General features: G+C 38.6%; 1 protein-coding gene across 1 annotated transcript in view; it reads left to right on the top strand.

Moving 5' to 3' along the window:
- Znf292 (zinc finger protein 292) overlaps positions 1–21,396 on the top strand; it is a 78,618-nt gene that overhangs the window by 37,459 nt on the left and 19,763 nt on the right. Inside the window, exons 3-6 of the mRNA XM_005361975.3 lie at positions 4,313–4,467; positions 4,631–4,709; positions 4,812–4,947; positions 18,134–18,336. Coding sequence (XP_005362032.1) covers positions 4,313–4,467; positions 4,631–4,709; positions 4,812–4,947; positions 18,134–18,336 — 573 coding nt within the window. The remainder of the gene's footprint in view (positions 1–4,312; positions 4,468–4,630; positions 4,710–4,811; positions 4,948–18,133; positions 18,337–21,396) is intronic.

Below are 21,396 nucleotides of genomic sequence, written 5' to 3'. Positions count from 1 at the left end.
TAACTGTAGCTTCATAAAAGGAATTTGGCAATGACTCTTCTGTTTCTATATTGTGAAATACATTAAGGAGTATAGGTATTAGCTCTTCGGAAGTTCTGGTAGAATTCTGCATTGAAACCATCTGGTCCTGGGCTTTTTTTGGAAGGGAGATTTTTGATAACAGTTTCTAGTTCTTCGCGACTAACAGGTCTATTTAGATCTTTTTTCTTAAATCTCCTTAGAGACATAAAGTTTTTGTTGTAGATGTCTCTCACATCCTTGGTGTATTTACCTTGTATTTACCCCTCCCTCACATTTAGGCTGTTATGAATGGGAGTGTGCCCAGGATTCTCTTGTTAATGTGTAGTGGCTTGGTGCTACTTGTTCCCAGCCCTGCTCTAACCTGAGAAGTTACCAGGCCTGATGATCTCCCAGAAGGACCTGAGATCACTGAATCCATGGCGTGGACCTCTAGGTTCGTGAGCCCAGCCTGGGGCACATCTTTGCCTCACTGTACTATTTGTCCCTCCAGCTGGGGCCACTCTCCCTGTAGCATGTGGAGGTAGGACCCACCACTGGACACTAACCTGACTGGCCCATTACCCAGTCTGCAGGCACATAGCAGAGGCAACTGCAGCGTGCCTCAAAAGCAGGCACAAAATACTTCTCTGGGGCTTTGATTATTGAAGGCATGTTGGATTTTGTCCAAGGCCTTTTTTGCATCTGTTGAAATGATCACATGATGTTTGCCCATTTGTGTGATTGTATTTTACTGATTTACACATGCTAAATTACCTCTTTTTCTCTAGGATACAGCCTACTTGATCAAGGTAGATGATCTTTTTGATAAGTGTACTGTTCATAGTTCTTTGTAGAAAGTCTGGTAGAATTCTGCTGTGAATTCATCTGGGCCTAGGCTTGTTTTACTGAGAAATCCTTTTAAAGCATTTGTTTATTTTTATTCATGTGTGCATGGTTTCTGCTTGTGTATATTTACATGTGTATGTGAGTACCATAGACATCAGAAGAGGGCATTGCATCCACTAGAATTGGAATTACAGGGAGCTCTGAGCTCAGATCCAAACCCTGGTCCTCTTTGGAGAAACAGAAAGTATTCTTTCCCTCCAAGCCATCTTCCTGGCCCCAAGGAAGGCTTTTTCTTGCTGTTTGTTCTCATTATTTGTCATGGTCTGTTGAGCTCTTCTTAGTTTAACTTTGGTTTAGATGAATTTTTATATTAATCCATTTCTTTTAGATTTTCTAAATTAATTGAGCATAGTTCTTAAAACTACTTTAAATATTCTGGATTTTTTTATGTGTTTTTTTTCATTTTTTTATTCTGGATTTTTTTCATTTTTTATTTCTTTGATCCATTTATTATTTAGTAATACTAATCTTCATGACTTTGTATAGTTGCTAGACATTTATTTGCTCTTGGTTTTAAACTTTATTTTGTTGTCAGATAGGACACACAAATTGTTTTACCTTTTCTGAGCTTGTTAAAATTTCTTTTGTGTTCCAGGATATGTTCTGTATTGGAGAAGCTTCCGTGTGCTCCAGAGTGGAATGCATATTCTTTTTTTTTTTTTTTTTTGGTCTTTGGTTTTTCGAGACAGGGTTTCTCTGTGGCTTTGGAGCCTGTCCTGGAACTAGGTCTGTAGACCAGGCTGGTCTCGAACTCACAGAGATCCGCCTGCCTCTGCCTCCCGAGTGCTGGGATTAAAGGCGTGCGCCACCATCGCCCGGCATGGAATGCATATTCTTTGGAGTTTGGGAGAAATATTCTTATAATTTGTTATAAGTGTTATATCACACTTGATCAGTGTGATATTATTTAATTCTTGTTTTTAATTTTTGTCCAGATGACCTATTTATAGGAGAAAGTGGGGTGATGAAATCCCATCCTATACTGAGATTAGAGCTAATCCTTGTCTTTAATTGCAGTAGTAATCGTTTTATGAAATTGGGTGTGTCAGACTTTGTGTGTTAAGTATTGTAATGTCTTTTCAATTAATTGTTCCATTGTTAAGAATGGAATGTTCTTTATCTCTTCTGATTAGTTTTGGTTTGAAGCTTGTTTTGTTAGAAATTAGGATAATATAACAACTGCTTTCTTCCTGGTCCCATTTGCTTGGGATATGTCTACCTATCATTTCTTTTTACGGTGGTGCCTATCTTTAAAGTTTCTTGTAAACAGCAGAAAGATTTTGTTTTCTTTGACACAGTGTCTCTATGGTCTTCACTAAGTAGAGCATTCTGGCCTCAACTAATCCTGCTGCTTCTCCCTTCCCGGTGCTGGTTAAGATAAAAGGTCTTAGCCAGCTTGGGTTTTGTTTTTTAATCTACTCATCTAATTTGTGCTTTTTGATTGGGGAATTGAGACCATTAATATTCAAAGTTATTGTCAATAGGGGTTGTGTGTGTGCTGTTTATATTGTTATAGTTTTTGTTTTAGTCATTACAGCTTCCTTTGTTTTCTTTCTGGAGTCTCTTGGCTGTCTTTATTCCTCTCTTCAGTATTAAGTATTGCTTACATTATTCTCTGTAGGACTGATTTATTAGTCACAAATTCTTTTTGTCTGCTTATATCATAGAAAGTTTTTTGTTTTTATCCTTCAACTGTGACATGACGCCTTTATTCCTTCAAAACCAGTACTACCTGGGAAACTGACCCATTCCCAGGTTTGGCTGCCAGCATGACGTATAGCCTTGGCTGTCTCTGGACCACAGCTTCTAAGTGCTGATCCTCAGGAAGGAAACACCACCCGCACTGCTGGTCTGTTCTTAATCATGGCTGATTCTTCAGTTCCAGCTGACTAGAACCACAAATTCTTGATTCAAAATATTGAAGGACACTGATGGCCTTTAAAGGGATGCTCAGAATTTCCCTCTGAAACTTAATGAGCCAGGCCTTGAATCATATTCACTGCTATTTATTATTTTTTAAATTCCCACAGTAGCTTCTTAAGCTCTGAATACTTGAAAAGTCCTTCCATAATCCTCCCCAAAACATTGTCAGGTCTGTCACAAGCAGTGTTCCACAAACCTGGTATCAATATTTGTCTTAGTTAGGTTGTCTGTCGCTCTGATAAAATATCATGATTGAAAGCAGTACGCTCCATCATCTAGGGAACTCAAGGCAGGAACTCAAACAGAGCCCATGGAGGAGTGCTGTCTACTGGCTTGTTCCCCATGGCCCGCTCAACCTGCTTTCTTACACACTCAGGACCACTAGCCAGGTGTGACACCATCCGCAATTGAGTAGGCCCTCCCATATCAATCATTAATGAAGAAGATGCCCCACAGGAGCAGTTTCTCAGTTTCCGTTTCCTGTTGTCACATACTCTAGCTTGTGTCAAACTGACAAACAGACCAGGGCAAGTCCATCTTAATTTCAGCTCCCACTAGCCTTAGTCATTTTACTGAATTCACTTTTCGAACCCTAAGTTTTCTTCGTTCCACTCAGTTTATATATCTGTGTGTTTTTGGCCATCACACAACTTATTGATAACCTTTTTAAGCTCCTTGAGCTGTGTGTGTTTAAATACCTTGAAGTGTGATAAAGGTATTGTTTGTGATTGCTCATTTACATTCTGTGTCCTGCAGTTCATCTTGGTAGCTCTCATTGGAGAACATTACTACAGGGCTAGTGTGTGTGTGTGGGGGGGAGAAGCTATTGGTCTTTTTTGTTGTTTTTGTGATGTGAGTTTGGCATGTTGATTTCCTTCATTGCTTGTTTTTGATGTGATGTTCTAGCTTGTTTCAGGCTTGACTGCTTCAGGACCTGAGTGCCAGGAGCTGCTCTAGAAGGTGGCTTTGTAGGGCATGGTTCTCGAGTGGACTTGCCAAGAAAAGCCAGTGTAGGAGTTTCTGGACAGGAGCTAGGCCGGGGAGTTGATACGGCCTGGTGAACTTGGTTCTGTCCTGCTCAGTTGTAAAGCAGCTGTGCTGAACGGCTGCTGCTCAGGAAGCCACTCTTCGCCTTCTTGCTCTTGGAAACAGCTTTAATATTTAACACAAACTGTTTTTTTTTTCTTTTAAAGTTTACTTATTTTGGCTTTTTGAGACAGGGTTTCTCTGTGTGATAGTCCTGACTGTTCTAGACCTTGGTCTGTAGACCAGGCTGGCCTCAAGATCTCAGAGATCCACCTGCCTCTACCTCCCGAGTGCTGGGATTAAAGGCTGCTGCCCAGCACAAACTGCTTTTTTTGTTCTTCTTCAAAATTGTTGGAAACATTTTTGTTTAAAATAGTTGGAAAAGGAAAAAAGTTGATGAGTCAATGTGCAGTTTTTATTTACATTTGAATATGTTTTATTATTCCTTCCAAAACAGACACTCCTTGAATATGCAGAGAAGTGGAAAACTTCTGAAGACCCCTTACCTTTACTGGAGGTCTACACAGTGGCCATCCAAAGTTATGTTAAAGCTCGACCATACCTTACCTCAGAATGTGAAAGTGTAGCCTTGGTTCTGGAACGCTTGGCATTGTGAGTAGAATTTTGAAACATGAATCAAAGACTATAATTAATTTTTTTTTCTTAAGCTTTATGGTTATTTCATTTAAAATAGTTGATGAAGACTCTACTGAAGAATTATTGGTTTTGTTTTACTTTTATTTTCAATAATCATTTGTGTCCTTTTCCTTTTTAGAAGCTGTGTTGAACTTTTACTATGTCTACCTGTTGAGTTATCAGATAAACAGTGGGAACAATTTCAGACATTGGTGCAGGTGAGATTACTTACCTATGTAATATGGATGCAGTTGAATGAGTTTTGCTTATTTGCTTAAACTTTAAGGCATCTAAATTGTGTGTTTATTTAACATTTGTAGGTAGCTCATGAGACGCTGATGGAGAGCGGCAGCTGCGAGCTACATTTTTTAGCAACTCTAGCTCAGGAGTCTGGGGTGTGGAAAAATGCGGTACTGTCCACTATTCTTTCCCAGGAGCCATTGGATAAGGATAAAGGTAAATTTGAGAGAGAGAGAGAGAGAGAGAGAGACAGAGAGAGAGAGAGAGAGAGAGAGAGAGAGAAGCAAATGAATCATTAGCCCAGGAAAAACCAAATATTTAAATATTTGACTATAACTCATCTCAAGATGTATCAAAGGAGACCCATTTAATTAAATTTTATGTGGAGGACTTTCAACTTTATTTTGGGGAAGATATAGGAATTTAGAATAACCAAAATTGTAATGTTTTTTTCTCAACATCTTTTTATCAGAAGCATTCTCTTTGTAGTACCCTGGCAAGTAGCAATGTGATGATAACTCATCAATATAAAGGATAAAGTAACTTGACAGATGATGAAACAGAAATCAGGTAGTACCTGTTTTTCCTCCAAATAAGAGTAACCTGTCACTGCTGAAACTCTGAAGTCTTCTGTTTCTAAGATTAATTTTTTCAGATTTTTGTACGTCTTATTGTGTTATTGTTTTATGAGCTCAGGCAGTAAAGATCCCAGTCAAACTATCAGCTATTGCAGTAATGCCTGAAGTAGACAACTAAGTCACGGCATTAGACAACATTTATGCTGAACGAGGAAGGGCAGCAGCACAGCTGTCTCCTGGACATTTTTTCTTTAAATTGCTTTCCCTCTGGCAAGCAGAGGTGCTGACCTGTGTGAGGCCCTCCTGGCATAGAGAGCTTCAGGCTAACCGGGGTGTACAGTGGGACCCTGTCTCCCAATGTAAAATAACAGAAAAGATTACTTAGGAAAGTTAGTGTAGATTTCACCCTAAACCCTAAGATAGTGAATAGATATTTAAGTGGACTAATAAGAAGTTTGTTCAGTAGAAAAGGGCATACATGTAGTTCTCACCACCTGCGTCTTTCCTAGATTGCTGACAAAGTCTAGTTAGTGTTGCTCTGGGACAGTAGATTGTGAAGGCCATGAGATGGGGAAATAAGGCAGTGTTAATACTCTTCTTCATTTGTTCATCTCTAAATATTTCTTCAGACAAGTGCTTCTCTCCTTTCTTCCCTTCTGCCATCTCCACCATGCTTTCCTGATTGTTCTGGTATTACCCCTTCTTCTAAGGACGCCAGGTCTCTGTAATATTAAGACCTTAAAGAAATCAAAAGTAGATCTGTCTTAGAGTTTCTATTGTTATGAACAGACCCTGTGACCAAGGCAACTCTTATAAAGGAAAACATTAATTGGAGCTGCCTTACAGTTTCAGTTAGTCCATTATGATCACGGTGGGAAGCATAGCGGCATGCAGGCAGACGTGATGCTGGAGAAGGAACTAACAGGAAGTGACTCTGTGCCACACTGGGCATAGTTTGAGCATGCCCACCTCCACAGGCCACACCTCCTGGTAGTACTACTCCCTATGGGAGACATTTTCTTTCAAACCACCTCAAGATTTTATTTTTTTACTTGTGGTGGTGATGATGGCATGAGGATCTCACTGTGTAGTTGAGAGTGGCCTGAAACTTCAGGCTTCCCAAAAGTCACCCTTCCTGGCTGAACATTATTTAAAACAATAACAACAATCATTTTAAAGTAACAAATCTTATTTGCTTTTGACATACTAGATTTCTGTCTACTAGATTAATACCAACATGCTTTATTTCTAATATCACATTATACTTTTAATCTTAACATATGAAACGTTCATATACATGTTAATAATACCAGATTATTTTGAATATAGTTCATAACAGCATTGATGTTTTTCTGTGTGTCCTAACTTTTAAAATGGTCCTCTGCGAAAGGTAGGATTTATTGTCCCTTGTCCATTTTACAGGCTTAGAAAGATTGGTCATCTTTCTGTATTATCTGTCTGCTGATGTGAGGCAGAACTAAGAACTGCAGTTCAGTCCTGAACTTTCTATAGTACTATGTCCTATTACAAGTAGCCTAATAAAAGTAAAATTAAAGCTAGTCTAGATAAAGGCTTAGCTTCTCTTTCTAGTTTTAGTTTCTCAGTAGCATTTTGCCAAACTCAACATATTTTGTTAAATCAGAGAAAAAAGGAGTCTGAGCCTTATCAGAAGTTTATTCCAATTTTAAAGCTCGTGTGCTTTGAGTAGTTTTGACACTGTAGCTGTTAGCAACTGGCTCTGCCTGTCAGTCTCTTTGCTGCTTTATTTCTTAATCCTAACCTCATATAGCCACGGGAATGGTTTATACTGTGAACCAGCAGGAATTTCTGCAGTCAGATGGGTTGCAGGTGACCACAGTTAGTAGAGCACAGGCAGCAAACCGTTGTTGGCTTGAGAGACTGCAGCCACAGTCCTCAGTCTTTACCAAGCCATGTATTACTTTGAAAGTCGCTGTCATGAATGACCACATAAAACACAAGCAGATATTTCTTTTCTCCTTTGAGAAAGTTGAAGGAATGAAATTTTGTCATCTATATACCAATTTACCTAAGATGTTGAGTGTAGTGAAACAAGGATGGACGACTTTCAGTCTGTCTGGTCTTCTCACTCAGCCCGAGGGAGCCTTTCCCGCGTGCATACAGGAGAATAAGCACAATGAGAATGGCCGGGCTGCAAAAGGCTGTCCTTGATAGTTACAGAAGGCCCTTGAAGTTTTGATGGACTTTTTGAGCAGTGGTAATCTCGTAACCCTGAGTTTAGCTCATTACTGAATCTATTGAATTCAAGCTTAACTATTACAACCATAAACTGCTCTTTGATTTGAAAGCGTGACCACAGACAGGGCTCAGAAACTGCAAACGTGGTTACCCTTTGGGGTCTGAGCATTTTTGAATGAGGTAACTAGTAAATCAGTATAAGGCAAGTGGGTAGTTTTGGTTTGTAAGCCAGGCTAGCCTCAATCTTGTGGTGATCCTTCTGCCTTAGCTTCCCTGTGAAGGTATGATGAACCAGCACCCAGCTTCAGGTGAATAGTTTTGAATGTCAGAGGAGATGTGGACTTTGTTATCATACTACTTGTGCCTTTCTTTGGTTGTAACTGAATAGGAAAGTTACTTAATGCTCACTAATTTGTGTTTCTATTTTAATGTCCCTCTGAAACATTATTGAAAAATGAAACCACTCCAAACACTTGTAAAAAATGGTATCTATAATTCAGTCCACTCTTAACCTATTGATTGTGAGAATTACATTTGAGAAATTTTTGTCTTTTATATAGGGCACTGTTTCTAAAACTAGCCTTGAACTACATAGTGGAAGATGACCTCCAGCCTCTCCCACATCACACCTCCTAAATGCTGAGGTTATAGTCATGTACCACCACACCTTGATTATGTAGTGCTGGGAATCAAGCCAGGGCCCCATGCATGCTAGGTACTCTACCATTTAAGCTTCATCTGCAGTCTTCCGTTGAGGTGTGTGTGTGTGTGTGTGTGTACACATGTGCACGAGTACTGTACATCTCTTCACAAGGCAGTACTTTGTATAGCTATCAGTGGACATATGGTCCAATACCAATAGAAGCAAGAGAATAGTGTTGGGTGTCATACTTGAGGAGCAGAGAATCTAATTTATTTTTTGAGACAGGTTCTCTTACTGGGGCTTGTAGGTCATCATTCAGCTAGACTGATGGCCAGTGAGTTGCATGAATCCTTCCATCTCCTCCTCTCCAGCCCTGGGATTACAAGTACCTCCTACCATGCCCAACTTTTTATGTAGGTGCTAAGGATCAAACTCGGGTCCTTCATGATTGAACAGCAAGTACTGTACATCTCCCTAGCCCTACAATTGAGATGTTTAAAGATCACTCTCACAGTCAGGTTTAGTTGTGTTTTTTAATATTGTCTAAAATCTTCATGGTGTCAGGCTGGGTGGTGGTGGCGCACACCTTTAATCCCAGCATTCGGGAGGCAGAGGCAGGTGAATCTCTGTGAGTTCAGTTCAGCCTGGTCTACAAGAGCTAGTTCTAGGAAGGCTCCAGAGCTACAGAGTAACCCTGTCTTGGAAAACAAAACAAAACAAAAAGAAACCTTCCTGGTGTTGCATGAACATCTGTTGTCATGATTCCTTTTCTTTAGAATATGTTTTTATTCTTTTGAACCATGCTGTCAACATCTAGTCTGCATCCCAAATATGTCACTCCGTTCATTATAATAATTTGTACTTAAGTTAATATAATGACAATTCTGTTTTTTGGTTAGCCATTTCTCATTGGTAATTTCATTAGTCATTGAAATCACTATATCACACAAGATTAGTTTTCTTTTTAAAATTTATTGTAAGTTATATGTATATGTTTGTGTGCATATGGGTATGTACACATGGGCAGGTGCCCTCGGAGGTCAGGAGTTTCAAATCCCCTGGAACCAGAGTAACAGCTGTGCGTCACCCAGTGGGGGTGCTGGAAACCGAACTCAGGGACTCTGCAAGAGCAGCAAACTTTCTAAACCGCAGAGTTGTTTCTTGAGCCCCATTCATCTTAGAGTTATGTCCCCACTCTCCCTTCCTATACTTTGTTTTTAGTGCATAAATGATGTGTGTGTCTACCTGTGAAAGCCAGAAGAGGCCTGTTGGATCCCTTGGAGCTGGAGTTAGAGCTCTTTATGAGCCTGATGTGGGAGCAGGGTACAGACCTACGTCCTGTGGAAGAGCAGCAAGTAACTGCTGATCAATGTTTTCAGATCCATATCAGTGACTGTTTAAAGCTGACTTGACTACTACCTACCTTCATTCTGTTTCCCTAACTTAACAGAATTCCTTGGGTAGTGTATTTGTTATTCAAGGTGTTTTCTTTTCTCAGTTTCTATCAATAGTAGATCTACTAGCATACAGCATTGCAACTAAGGTCCATATTATACAATAAAAAGACCACTTAAAGCCAACCACAATAGTACATGTCTGTAATTCTAGCAATTTAAAGGCCAAAAGATCTTAAATTTGAGAACAGCATGGGCTACAGAATGAATTGAAGACCAGTCTGAGCCATGCTATGGGATCCTGCTCAAACAATCCAAGGGCTGGTTGGTAAGTTATCTGCTTAGTATGCACAAGGCTTTGTATATGGTCCACCACTACTATGGATATAGTAGGGAAGGTCAATTCAGAAACAGGCCCTTGTGTACTCCTAGCTTCTTACTTGCTTTCAGTCATTTGATCCATATTACTTAATTGTTGCTTTAGTCATCAAACACATCTATTTCTTATATCTTGTCCACAGTTCTCTACTTTTCTCTTTAAGTGTTTGATGAAAAGACCATAACTATTATTCAGAGTTCTCTTAAGCAAGAATATTTAGTATTGAAATAAGTTTGACTTCATGTATTATTTTTTGTGTTGTCTTATTTCTCTGAGATTGGCTGGCCTTGAGTTTGCTGCAATCCTTTGCCTCCTGGGTGCTGGGATTACACCCGTGACCCTTAGCGCCCAGCCTCATTTACTGTCTTTATACCTTTACAGAACGATTGATGAAGCACTGATGTTTATGTTAGTATGGTCCATTGCCTGAAATTAATAAATCACTGTGAACATTGTATTATTAAGAAGTCCAGTGCTTCATTCAGAGTTCCATAGTCTTTCCTTAACAGCATTTGTCCGTCCTAAGAACCAACCCAGGACACCACACCACATTAGTCATCTTTTTAGGCTCCTCTCGGTTGTGATAGCTTTTCAGATCTGACCTTTTTAGATGACCTTGACAGTTTTGATGAGTACTGATACAGGTATTTTGTGCAATGTTCCTTACTTCTCTTATGATCACATTGGAGTACAGGCTTTGGGGGAAAGGACCACAGAGGGAAGTGCCATTGTCATCACATCATGTCAGCATGATTTGGCCATTGTTGGTGTGAACCTTGACGGCCTGCCTAGCTGACGGTGTGTCAGTTTCCACACTCTGAGCATCCTTTCCATGTTGTGTTCCTTGAAGGATGCTTCTGTGTACGTCCCATACCTAAGAGGTAGGGCAATATCTTCCACCTCTTTGAGAAGGCAGAAGCTGAATATCCCCATTCAGAATTCTGCGTGTATTCATGTTTTCTGCATTTATATAGTTTTACTGTCCTAACAGTATCTATACATCATGCATTCATCTTCACTCCCTAAACCTGACAATTACTGATCCACTTGCTGTCTGTAGTTTCGCTTTTCCATGCCATAAAATTACAGCCTTCCAGTTGATTTATTTGACATAATAATATACTTTTAACATTTCTGTCTTGTGTGACTTAATTGGCTTGTATATCACTGAAAAGATGTATTGTGATGTATTTACTCACTGACCTCTATCATTTTTAGTGGTTTGAACAAAGCTACTGTAAATGTTTACATGTAGGTGTCTGTGTAGTTACAAGTTTTCCCATGAGCTGGGGAAATCTTGAGTTGATTACTGTATCTTGTTGTAAAACTATGCTGTGCTTTCTTAGAGACTGAAACTGTCTCTGAAATGTGTATGGAGTTTTTTTATTTTAGTCAGCACTGAGTGATAGTTGTTGTTACTCTAGAACCTTCACCAGCAATTGTCTACTTTTGGTAGCCAGTCTGATAGGCATTGTGGAGATGCCACGTTATTTCAGTTTGCATTTCTGCAGTGGTAGGTGTGATATCCACTATCTTTTCAGATGCACATTTTCCATCTGTATATCTCTGATGCAGAACCTCCTCAAATCATTGTCTATTTTCTTTTGAACAACATTGTTTTCTTTTAGATTTTAACAGTTGTGGTGCACAAATCCTTCATCAGACAGTATGTTTTGTGGGTGAGCGGCTTTCTGTTTATTTATTTATTTTACTATGTCTTAGCCTTCCTCCTGACAGTCACTGATAGAGCAGGTCTACTCTTTAATAGGACCAGATTCTCAATATTCCCTTTTAGGAATCATGATTTTGTTTTCATATGAAAATTTCATCACCAAATTGAACATCATACAGATTTTTCTTCTGCGTTTTTCTCTAGATTTCATAGTTTCACATTTTACATATGGGTTTTTGATCTGTTTTGAGATAATTTATTTGAAAAGTATAACTCATTTGTGTTGAATGAATTCTGCTTTGGTTCTCAATAGTCACGATGTTTCTGAAGTCACAAGCCATTCCTGGACTCGTATCTAGGAAATCATCTCTTCTCTGCTGCTTTGCAGAGGTGCCTTTGGGTTAATTTTAAACATTACAATATTTATCAATTTCAAATTATTCTGTTGTTTTCTTCTTTTAAATCAAAGCTTAACACAGTTCATAAGAGATGAATTCTCCTTTTATCATAACTAATACCTAATTTTAAGCAATAGGCCCTCCCCTGAAAACTGCCTCATTCAGATTTAATGCATTAACATTTTGATGAGTTCCAGTTAGTTTGGGGTTTTAATTTTACTATCTTTTTACATGTTAGTACATCTTTAGACTTGTTTTCTTTTGTGTGTATCATTTTAAATATCAAATGAAACTAGTCACACTGAGTTCTTTAGCACTTCCCCCTGCTTCTTTGTTGGAGTAATTTAGTTGCTTTCTTGTCAGCTTGCCATGCTTTTATTGAGTGAGTAATTCCCTTTCTTCCTTCTTCAAAGGGAAAATTTAAAGCTTAAAAGCTTGCCCACGATACTACCTCCACCTCTTAGCCCAGGAGTAGCAACTTTGCCTTAGGGAGGTTTCTTTTGCTGTGATAAAACACTTTAAACAAAACCACCTTGAGAAGGAAAAGTTTATTTCATCCCACAGCTTGTTGCCCATCATCCTGGGAAGTCACACCAGGAACCAGAGGTGGGAACTGATGCAGAGGCCGTGGAGGAGTGCTCCTTACTGACTTCTTCTGTCTTGCTCAACCTGTTTATAATAGTTATATTAGAATGCAGCACCACAGCCCCCAGACGAATGTGCATGATGTGGGGTCATTTATATAATATGGGCAACACTTCAGAGCTATACCACTGAAGAAACAAGTGTACCTAACAAAGGGCGTAAAAGGCTAAAACTGGCAGGACAGGCATCTCCTATACAAGTCTGTCAAGATCTGAATTTGATACCCTGCACTCCCACATAAAGGTGGAAAATAACTTACTCTATAAAACTGTCCTCTGACCTCCAGATGTGTACACGCAAAATCATACACACATACAAACACACACACATACACATCATACATACACACATCCATCATGTACACACACATACACATCATACATACACACATCCATCATGTACACACACATACAAACACACACATACACATCATACATACACACATCTATCATGTAAACACACATACAAACACACACATACACATCATACATACGCACCCATCATGTACACACACATACAAACACACACATACACATCATACATACACACCCATCATGTACACACACATACAAATACATACATACACATCATACACACATCCATCATGTACACACACATACAAACACACACATACACATCATACATACACACATACATCATGTACACACACATGCAAATACATACACACATACATACCTATCATGCACATCCACAGACACTAGCACATACTGATTTTTTAATGATGTGAAAATAGACTGTGTTGGAAAGGATTCTAGATGAAGTGGGGAGCACAGTCTGGGAAGGCGTGAATATGATCAGAATATTAGACGTCTAAAGTTCTCAGAATAAGTTAAACAGCTTAACAAACAACAAAAACCAGCCTCATAGCCTAGATTCGTAGATGAGAATGGATTGAAGCGATGAGAATGCTGTTGAAGGCGAGGAAACCTTGTTTGCTGTCAGTGGTGGGAATAGCAGATGGGTTGGATGAATTGGATCTCTTGGGAATTTAGTCAGGGGAGACCTTTTCTGAGGCTGACTCTTCAGTTTCTGAGATGAGCACTGCTAAGCAGATATAAGCATGGGGATGGTCCATACTGTGTAGATTTTTTTTCCCTTTGTTTGGGAGTTTTCTCATTTGTTTTGCTTTTTTGTTGTTTTTTTTTTCTTTGTTTGTTTGTTTGTTTTTAGGTCTCACTATATACTCTATACCCCAGACAGGCCTAGAACTTATGTGTAACCCAGGCAGTCCTGTAGCACATGACAGTCTTCCTGCTTCAGCCTTTGAATTCTGGGGTTCGTCTGGGCATTAGCTCTCATGTTCAGCAGGAACTCTTTAGTGTGCTCTTGGATATTCTTCTGGAGCAGTGTGGCAAAGACAGGAAAACAGCTGTTAAACCTAGGCGTGAGAGCATGCACTCACTAAATAAGTTGGCTCCATTTTTTTTTTTTTTTTTTTTTGTACAGAAACAAGGTCAGTGGGACAAACTATTTTACGTAGAACACAGTGTTTGTGCTGTGGTTTATTTATCACTTGCAACAACATCTTTTAACATTTCTTCCATTTCCGTTTCTTCCACTCCTCTTTCTTGTCCATCTTTTTCCTCCTCCTCTCTTCCTCCTTTTTGAGACAGTCTTTGTAGTCCTGCCTGAACTTTATCTTTCTCTGCCTCCCAAATGTTTGGATTAAAGATGTATGCCACCATACCTGGGTAATTTTTTAATGTTAAAAAGTAACATTTTTATGGAAAGAAGTCTTTAATCAAGTTGGTTGAATACCATACACTTAGATCGCCATTTTGTTACTTAGCTGTATTGATAGACTTGAAACCAGTTAAAACCTTTTCTCGTGAAGTGTGCAGATGCAGAGAAAGTAGACAGACTAAACATGACTATAATTAAAATATTTTATTTTTTATGATGTGTGAGTATGAACGGCATAAAAGAAAGGGAAACTCTTGCTGTGTCTAGGTTTTCAGAGATAAACACCATAATAGTCTCCTCAGTGCAAGCATTGAAGCACATGGCCCCTGTGGTAGCCCTGCACTCCTAAAGGTTGTAGGTAGTGGATGAAGAGGAGTGAGGAAAGGGGGCAGTGGGAGAGGAATGGGACAGGGTTAGGAGTATGGAGAAGTGACCTTAGCTGAGCAGTGCCAGCGCAGCCCTCATTTGGAACGCTAGTTTGGGATCTATAACTTTCTTTTAATAGCTTGTGTTGAGCCGGGCAATGATGGTGCACGCCTTTAATCCCAGCACTTGGGAGGCAGAGGCAGGCGGATCTCTGTGAGTTTGAGGTCAGCCTGGTCTACAGAGCGAGTTCCAGGACAGACTCCAAAACCACAGAGAAACCCTGTCTTGAAAAACCAAAAAATAAAAAAAAAATAAAAGCTCGCGTTGCTTTACAACTCTGTATAGTTGGAAGGTGTAATTTATGAAATTATAAGTAGGTACAGTGGTCAGGTAGAAGTTTCTTTTTTCTGATCCTACAGAATATTATAAAATTAGAAGTCAGAAAACACATTCTTGTCTCGATTTATCATTAACTGATTTTATTACGTCAAGAAGTTATTCCCTTTCTGTTAGCCTTGGTTTACCCATTTTGCCAAATGGCAGAGCTGCATTCCCATATAAAGTCCCTTCTGCTCCAGTAGTCTGTGCTTCTTAGAAATCCATTTTTCTTAGAAATTGATAAATGCTATTGATTTCCCATCATTAAATCGTAAGTAACTATGATTTAACAATTTTAAGACTAATATTTGTTTTAAAATGGTTTTATTTATTTTGTTATTTTGTGTGTATGTTTTGCTTGCATGTTTGCATGTGCTCCACGTGTGAACCTATTGCCCGGGGAGACTAGAAGAGGGCATCCGATTTCCTGGGACTGGAGTTAGTGATTGTGAGCTACTGTGTGGTCAGTCCTGGGAGCAGAATATAGATCTTCCTGGACAGCAGCAACTGCTGAACCAGCTCTCTTGCCCTAATTGCTATTTTTTAAGGCACTGATCTAACACAGTACTCTGCACAGGTTGTCAGAAATATTCTTGTTTCAAAACCTTTTTAAAGATTATTTAAAATTGGCCTTTTAGGAAATGTCATCAGTTTTATTAGATATTTGCCACTGTGAAATTTTTCCTTTACCATTATCTTCCAGATTCTATTGATCATGAGTTTCCATGGGAGAATTTGTAATAATTGCCAGACTTTGTATCTCTGAAATTTCCTTTTGGAAAAACGTGGGGAGGGGTGTCACAAAGCTGTGTTTCTTAACGTCAGTTACTCATACATAGTCAGAATAGCTTTATTTTAATTAGAGTTTGCTTTGGTAGTGAACTTAATTGAAAAGCTGTTGTTATGAATGTCCCAGATGGATCACATAGAACAAAAAAAGAGATGTTTTACATTCATGTCAGGTACTGAGGCACTAGGCACCTTTACATCTACTTATTCATGTTCAGTGGCTAGAATAGAGGTCTGGGCTGAAGTATAGGTTTAAATTTGGAATTTTGTGTTTGCTTAATTATTTATGACTTTAATTGGGAAAAGTCACAGTAGTGGTGTTGTACAACATGTCTTTTTCTAGTAGAGCAGAGAAAAACTAGAACTAATGCTTCTAGAAGGGAACATAGGATGATGAAAATGAAGGCCCGCCTCACACACTTCTAGATATATCTGTCCCGTGCTGTGTTCTGCAAGTGTTCACAGAGATTCATCCCAGTATGTAGTTTTAGGCCCTCTGGCAGCAAGAGGAGCGGTTTCTGTGAACTGAACCTCGAACCTCTGTTCTGAAGCACCAGACCTCCAACTGTACCTGGATAGTCTCGTGACCAAAGTCACACAATGCGTAGAAAACCCCTTCAGAAAAACTACTTCATAAATCATAGAAACAGTTCTCTACTATGATTTCTTCAACAAACACTTAGTGTGTTCTACTGCTGCCCTAGATACAGAAACAACCGTTAGATTCTAGTGTTTACAATAGAGACAAGGAGTCTATGAGATTCCCATTGCACACACCTTCCATCATATCATAATTAGAGAAAATAGCATTTTATCTACAGAACATTTCAGTTGTTTGTTCCTAGAAGTTTTTTTTTTAAAGCTTCAAGCAAACCATCAAGAAATAAATGTTTAAACATGATTTTTATTCAGGTACAGAAAACTTAGGGAAGTGCTTAAATTCATAGTTGCCTGGCATGGTGGCTCATACCTTTAATCCCAGCACGCAGGAGGCAAAGACAGGCAGATACCTGTGCAGTTGAGGTCAGCCTGCTCTAAAAGCGAGCTTCAATACAGAGAAACCCTGTCTTGAAAAAACAAGCAAACAAAATGCCCCCCCAAAAAAAAGCCAACCCAAGTATTAAAGATAAACTCTCCTTCAGAGATAGATACAAAATGACTTGATGTTGCAGAGAACCAAAAGAGTACAGGTTTGAACAGAATAGAAATATATTCTATGTAAGTATTTACTGAAATAGGTAAAATCACAAATTTATTTAAGGAATTTGTCCCTTGGCAGACTTTCCCCCTTACTATTTTTGTGCATATTTTTGTTTATATTAAACATTTATTAAAAAGACAGACTTCCCCTTTAAAAGATGTAAATACATTGTCAACATTGAACCAAATATTAGTTGAATTTCTTATTCTAGATTTTCCAAGTTCTCTTTATATAATCCAGATAATTGTGTGGTGTTCTGGGTTATTTAATAATAAGTGTATTATGGGAAGAATAATTTATTGTAATTTTAAAAGAATTCAATGGAGAAATATTTGTATCATCAAGTTTATTCAAGATGGGTATGGTAGTCCACACTTTTAATCTGGAGGCAGAGGGTTTACATAGTAAGTTCCAAACCTGTCAGGGCTATACAATGAGATCCTGTCTCCCCACCCAGCCTTACCCCCCTCCCCCCCAAAAAAAGACCTGGTTTCTTCAGCACTTTCTAAATGGTGCTTTAAGAATAAAAAACATTTGCTGTAACTCTTAAAAGTATCCAAACCTGAGGTGGGGAGTTGTGGGGGGGGGGGTCCCCGTGCCTTTATCCCAGCACCAGGAGGCACTGGCAGTTGGATCTCTGTGAATTTGAGGCCAGCCTGGTCTTCAGCTAGTTCTCAGATAGCAAAATCTACACACAAAAAGTTGGCAAGCCTGGTATGGCATCACATGCCTATAACTGTGACATTTGAGAGACTGAGACAGGTGGGTCACAAGTTTTAAGCCAGCCTGGGCTCCATAGAGAGTTCAGGACAGCCTGAGTTACTTCGTAAGACTGTGTTTTAGAGGGTTGAGTGGGTAGTGGGACCTCTTCTTAACTTATAAAAAGTCAAATATTGTGTGATATCCTTGCTGACAGTAATAGAAAATTGCCAAAAGGGAAAAGTTTTATTTTCTGTGTTTTTAAAAATTGCTTCTAAGTATTTGTATTGCAGATGAATTACCAAATGTTAATAATTTATTATGTCTTGTTTTTTTAAGTGAATGAATTTTTAGCTTTTGAGGGTCCCATCTTGTTGGATATGAGAATTAAACATCTAATCAAAACAAATCAGTTAAGTCAAGCAACTGCTCTAGCAAAGCTGTGTTCTGAGCATCCAGAGATTGGTACAAAAGGTAGTTTTAAGCAAACTTACCTTGTCTGTCTTTGCACATCATCACCAAATGAAAAGCTAATCGAAGAGGTGAGTATACTTTTTGTTAGTAATTATTTTTTAACGCGAATAGATGATTTTTTAAATTAGATTTAGATTAGAATGTTGTGGACTTCCTTCCTTGTACATAACGGAGCACATTTGTCTGTCTTACAGTGTGGCATGCTCCTTGGTAAGGGCGACTGGAATCTCAGCTGCTTTCAGAATCATATGAGAAATAATGTGGATAGTTCATGTTGGCTAAATTAAAGCAAATATGATATGTCTTAAATAGTCTCAAGGCAATTTTTTGGCAGTATTTATGCCATAACTTCATTTTTATTTGATGTCAAGATAACGATATTTTTAACTGACTTAATTTAACAAGAAGAGTAATCCTAGGTAGAAGTCATATAAATTATCTCTATTTGTAGACCCCTGTGTAAATAAGCACACGATGTTGTATAACAAAATATATCACTCAAAAAGTAAATGTTATTTGCATATTTAATGTAAATGTGTATTTTTTAATAATTTTATTTTAGCTTCATTTTGTAGAAAGTGCAGAATTTACACAAAACTAGGAAGTATAATTATCACTAAAAGGAAATTCTACATTTTTGTGCACTCAATTTTATAATTAAAGGTTGAGATAGCAATTTGTGTTTAAAAACTTAGGTAAAGATTAATAGTGTATTGAACTGTGTGTGTTCATTGGTATAGTACTCTATGAGTATTGTTTTCAGGGTCTTAGATGAGAGCTATTAGCAGTGTGCAGCTGGTGAAAGGGGACAAGGGGGCAGTGCTGACCAAATCCCAAGCTACAGTGACCAGCCTCACACTCATACACACAGAGGCAGCACTCTTTGGACTCTGGGTTTGTTAGTTTAAGAATGGGGAAGTTGGGAAAGGGAAATGAGCATAGTCATGATCATATTTCAGTGTATACCGATAGAAAATTCTCAAGAGTTAAGGAACTTTTTATGGATTTATATGTTAAAGGACTTGAAGGCTGAAATACAAGATGGAGAACACGGTTCTCACACATATCCTATGTATAGTCCCTAGAAGACAGAGAAGCCTAAAATTAGAGTTCAGAGCATGGTTGCCTGAGAAGTGAGTGCCCACTGAGGGTAGAGATCGCCTCTGATGTCTATGTGCTTTTTCTTGTGAATGTAAAATTAAGAAGTCAGATGATAAATGGGCTTCTTGTATATGGTGAGGATATTAGAAAACTTAGGGAGAGTGGTTCCAGCCAGTTTCCAAGCTGGATAAAGTGAAACCTAGGCTCCCAGTCTTAGACATTATTCTATTAGTCTAATCTATAACTACTTCTCTTTACTGTTTCTTTTAGTTTCATAATTTGCATTTTCTGTTGCTATATATGAGAGCAAAATTAAAACCGAAGCTTTCTTATTATTTGAAAATGACAACAGACAAATATGAAAATTTCTTTTAATAGCCTTTGACATGTGTGGCATTGATTGTACAATATGTGTTCTATACAGTAGGTAGGAGGGGTGGACAACAAACAGGGTGTGGTCCCTGCACTAAAGAAGCTTGTTAATGGAGAGCTGTCTGAGTTTGTAGTCTCAATCTGTGTTCCCAGATCTTGAACTACTCAAGTCATACTCCCTTTCAGTGTCAGTATATTGAGTTAAGCAGCAGCAGCCTGCTCTGGAACAGACTCCAAGAGAGATTCCCATACCTGGGGATCTGGGTCCCTCCGATGTTGTGCAGTGATACCATTCTCCCTTTCTTTTATTAAGCAGGTAGAACTAATTGTTTTGTTTTGTTTTGTTTTTTTCTTTCTTGTTCTTAAGCATGGTTCACTAAGATCTCTGTGTCTCTGTATAAGGATATGTCCTTGGTAAACATCTGTTTTCTGAGAAATAGATTGCTTTTGTAGCATTTATGTTAAAAATACTTGAAACTTGTTATTTGCTGTCCCATATGAGGAAAATGTTTTAAATTGCTTTTATGACAGACTTATTATTTTGGCTATATGAGAAAAGTGATCATGTCATCTGCACCTTGGAACTTGTACCCCTACTTAGGGATTTCTGTTCACAAACATGTTAGTTCTCCACTTCCCATATACACTTCTTGTTCATTTTTTATTTGAGTATAAAATCATGTTCTGTAGAGAATACGGGACAGATTTAATTGTCAGATGTGACCTGGATTGATAGTCCTGAGGACATTCTTGTCAATGTGAGTTTATAGGCAAGAAATTAACTATTTCCCAGTAGTAATAGCACTGTTTCTGGTAGATGTCAGACTTACGGGGCTATAAGAAAGGGATTTTCATCTGACTTCTCTTGAAATAATGAGCTTTTCTTAGATTCTTGGCATAGGTAGCAGAAATACTTGGCAGCATTAGTTTACACCCAGTTTTTAGTTGAGTTTTTTTCTGTAGAATAAACATGTAAGGTTTTTTTATTTGTTTGTTTTGCTTGCTTCCTTGCTTGTGCCTTGTTTTCTCTCTAATCATCTTCACACTTTCCTGGGTGGGCAAGTGTGGGTGAAGGCCCGGTTAGGCTGTACACAACAGCAAGCAGGGGAGACAGGCACACCTCATATCATGCCAACACCACACAGACTACAAAGAGTTTTTAAATTATCTTAATCAAGTTAGAAATGTAATTAATATACTTTTCTTACATTTTTTTGTGCACTAGCATTTTTATATACTTAAACACACACATTCCTGCACTGACAGCACTTTCCTCTCTTTTACTGACATCCTCTGCTCTGTGGACATTTAATAACTTCATGGTTTTACAATGTGGGTTTATAGAATATTTAATCAGATGGTTAAATATTGTCCTGTAGGGTGAACTTTCTTGCATTCTTGGAGATATGTTGATATATTTAGTTTACAGAAGTGGAATTGAATATGAAAATCTACATATTTTAGACATGGGGATTACGGCACAGATCTGTAAACCCAACACTGGGGCTGAGGCAGGAGGATTGCAAATTCAGTCTAAGCTATTCCCTATCTTTAAAAAAAAAATCAAGCCGGGCGGTGGTGGCGCACGCCTTTAATCCCAGCACTCGGGAGGCAGAGGCAGGTGGATCTCTGTGAGTTCGAGACCAGCCTGGTCT

The sequence above is a fragment of the Microtus ochrogaster genome, linkage group LG5 (genome assembly GCF_000317375.1).
Source record: "Microtus ochrogaster isolate Prairie Vole_2 linkage group LG5, MicOch1.0, whole genome shotgun sequence".
Classification (NCBI taxonomy): domain Eukaryota; kingdom Metazoa; phylum Chordata; class Mammalia; order Rodentia; family Cricetidae; genus Microtus; species Microtus ochrogaster.
The sequence above is the reverse complement of the archived record's forward strand: the minus strand, read 5'-3'. Positions and strand labels throughout refer to the sequence as shown.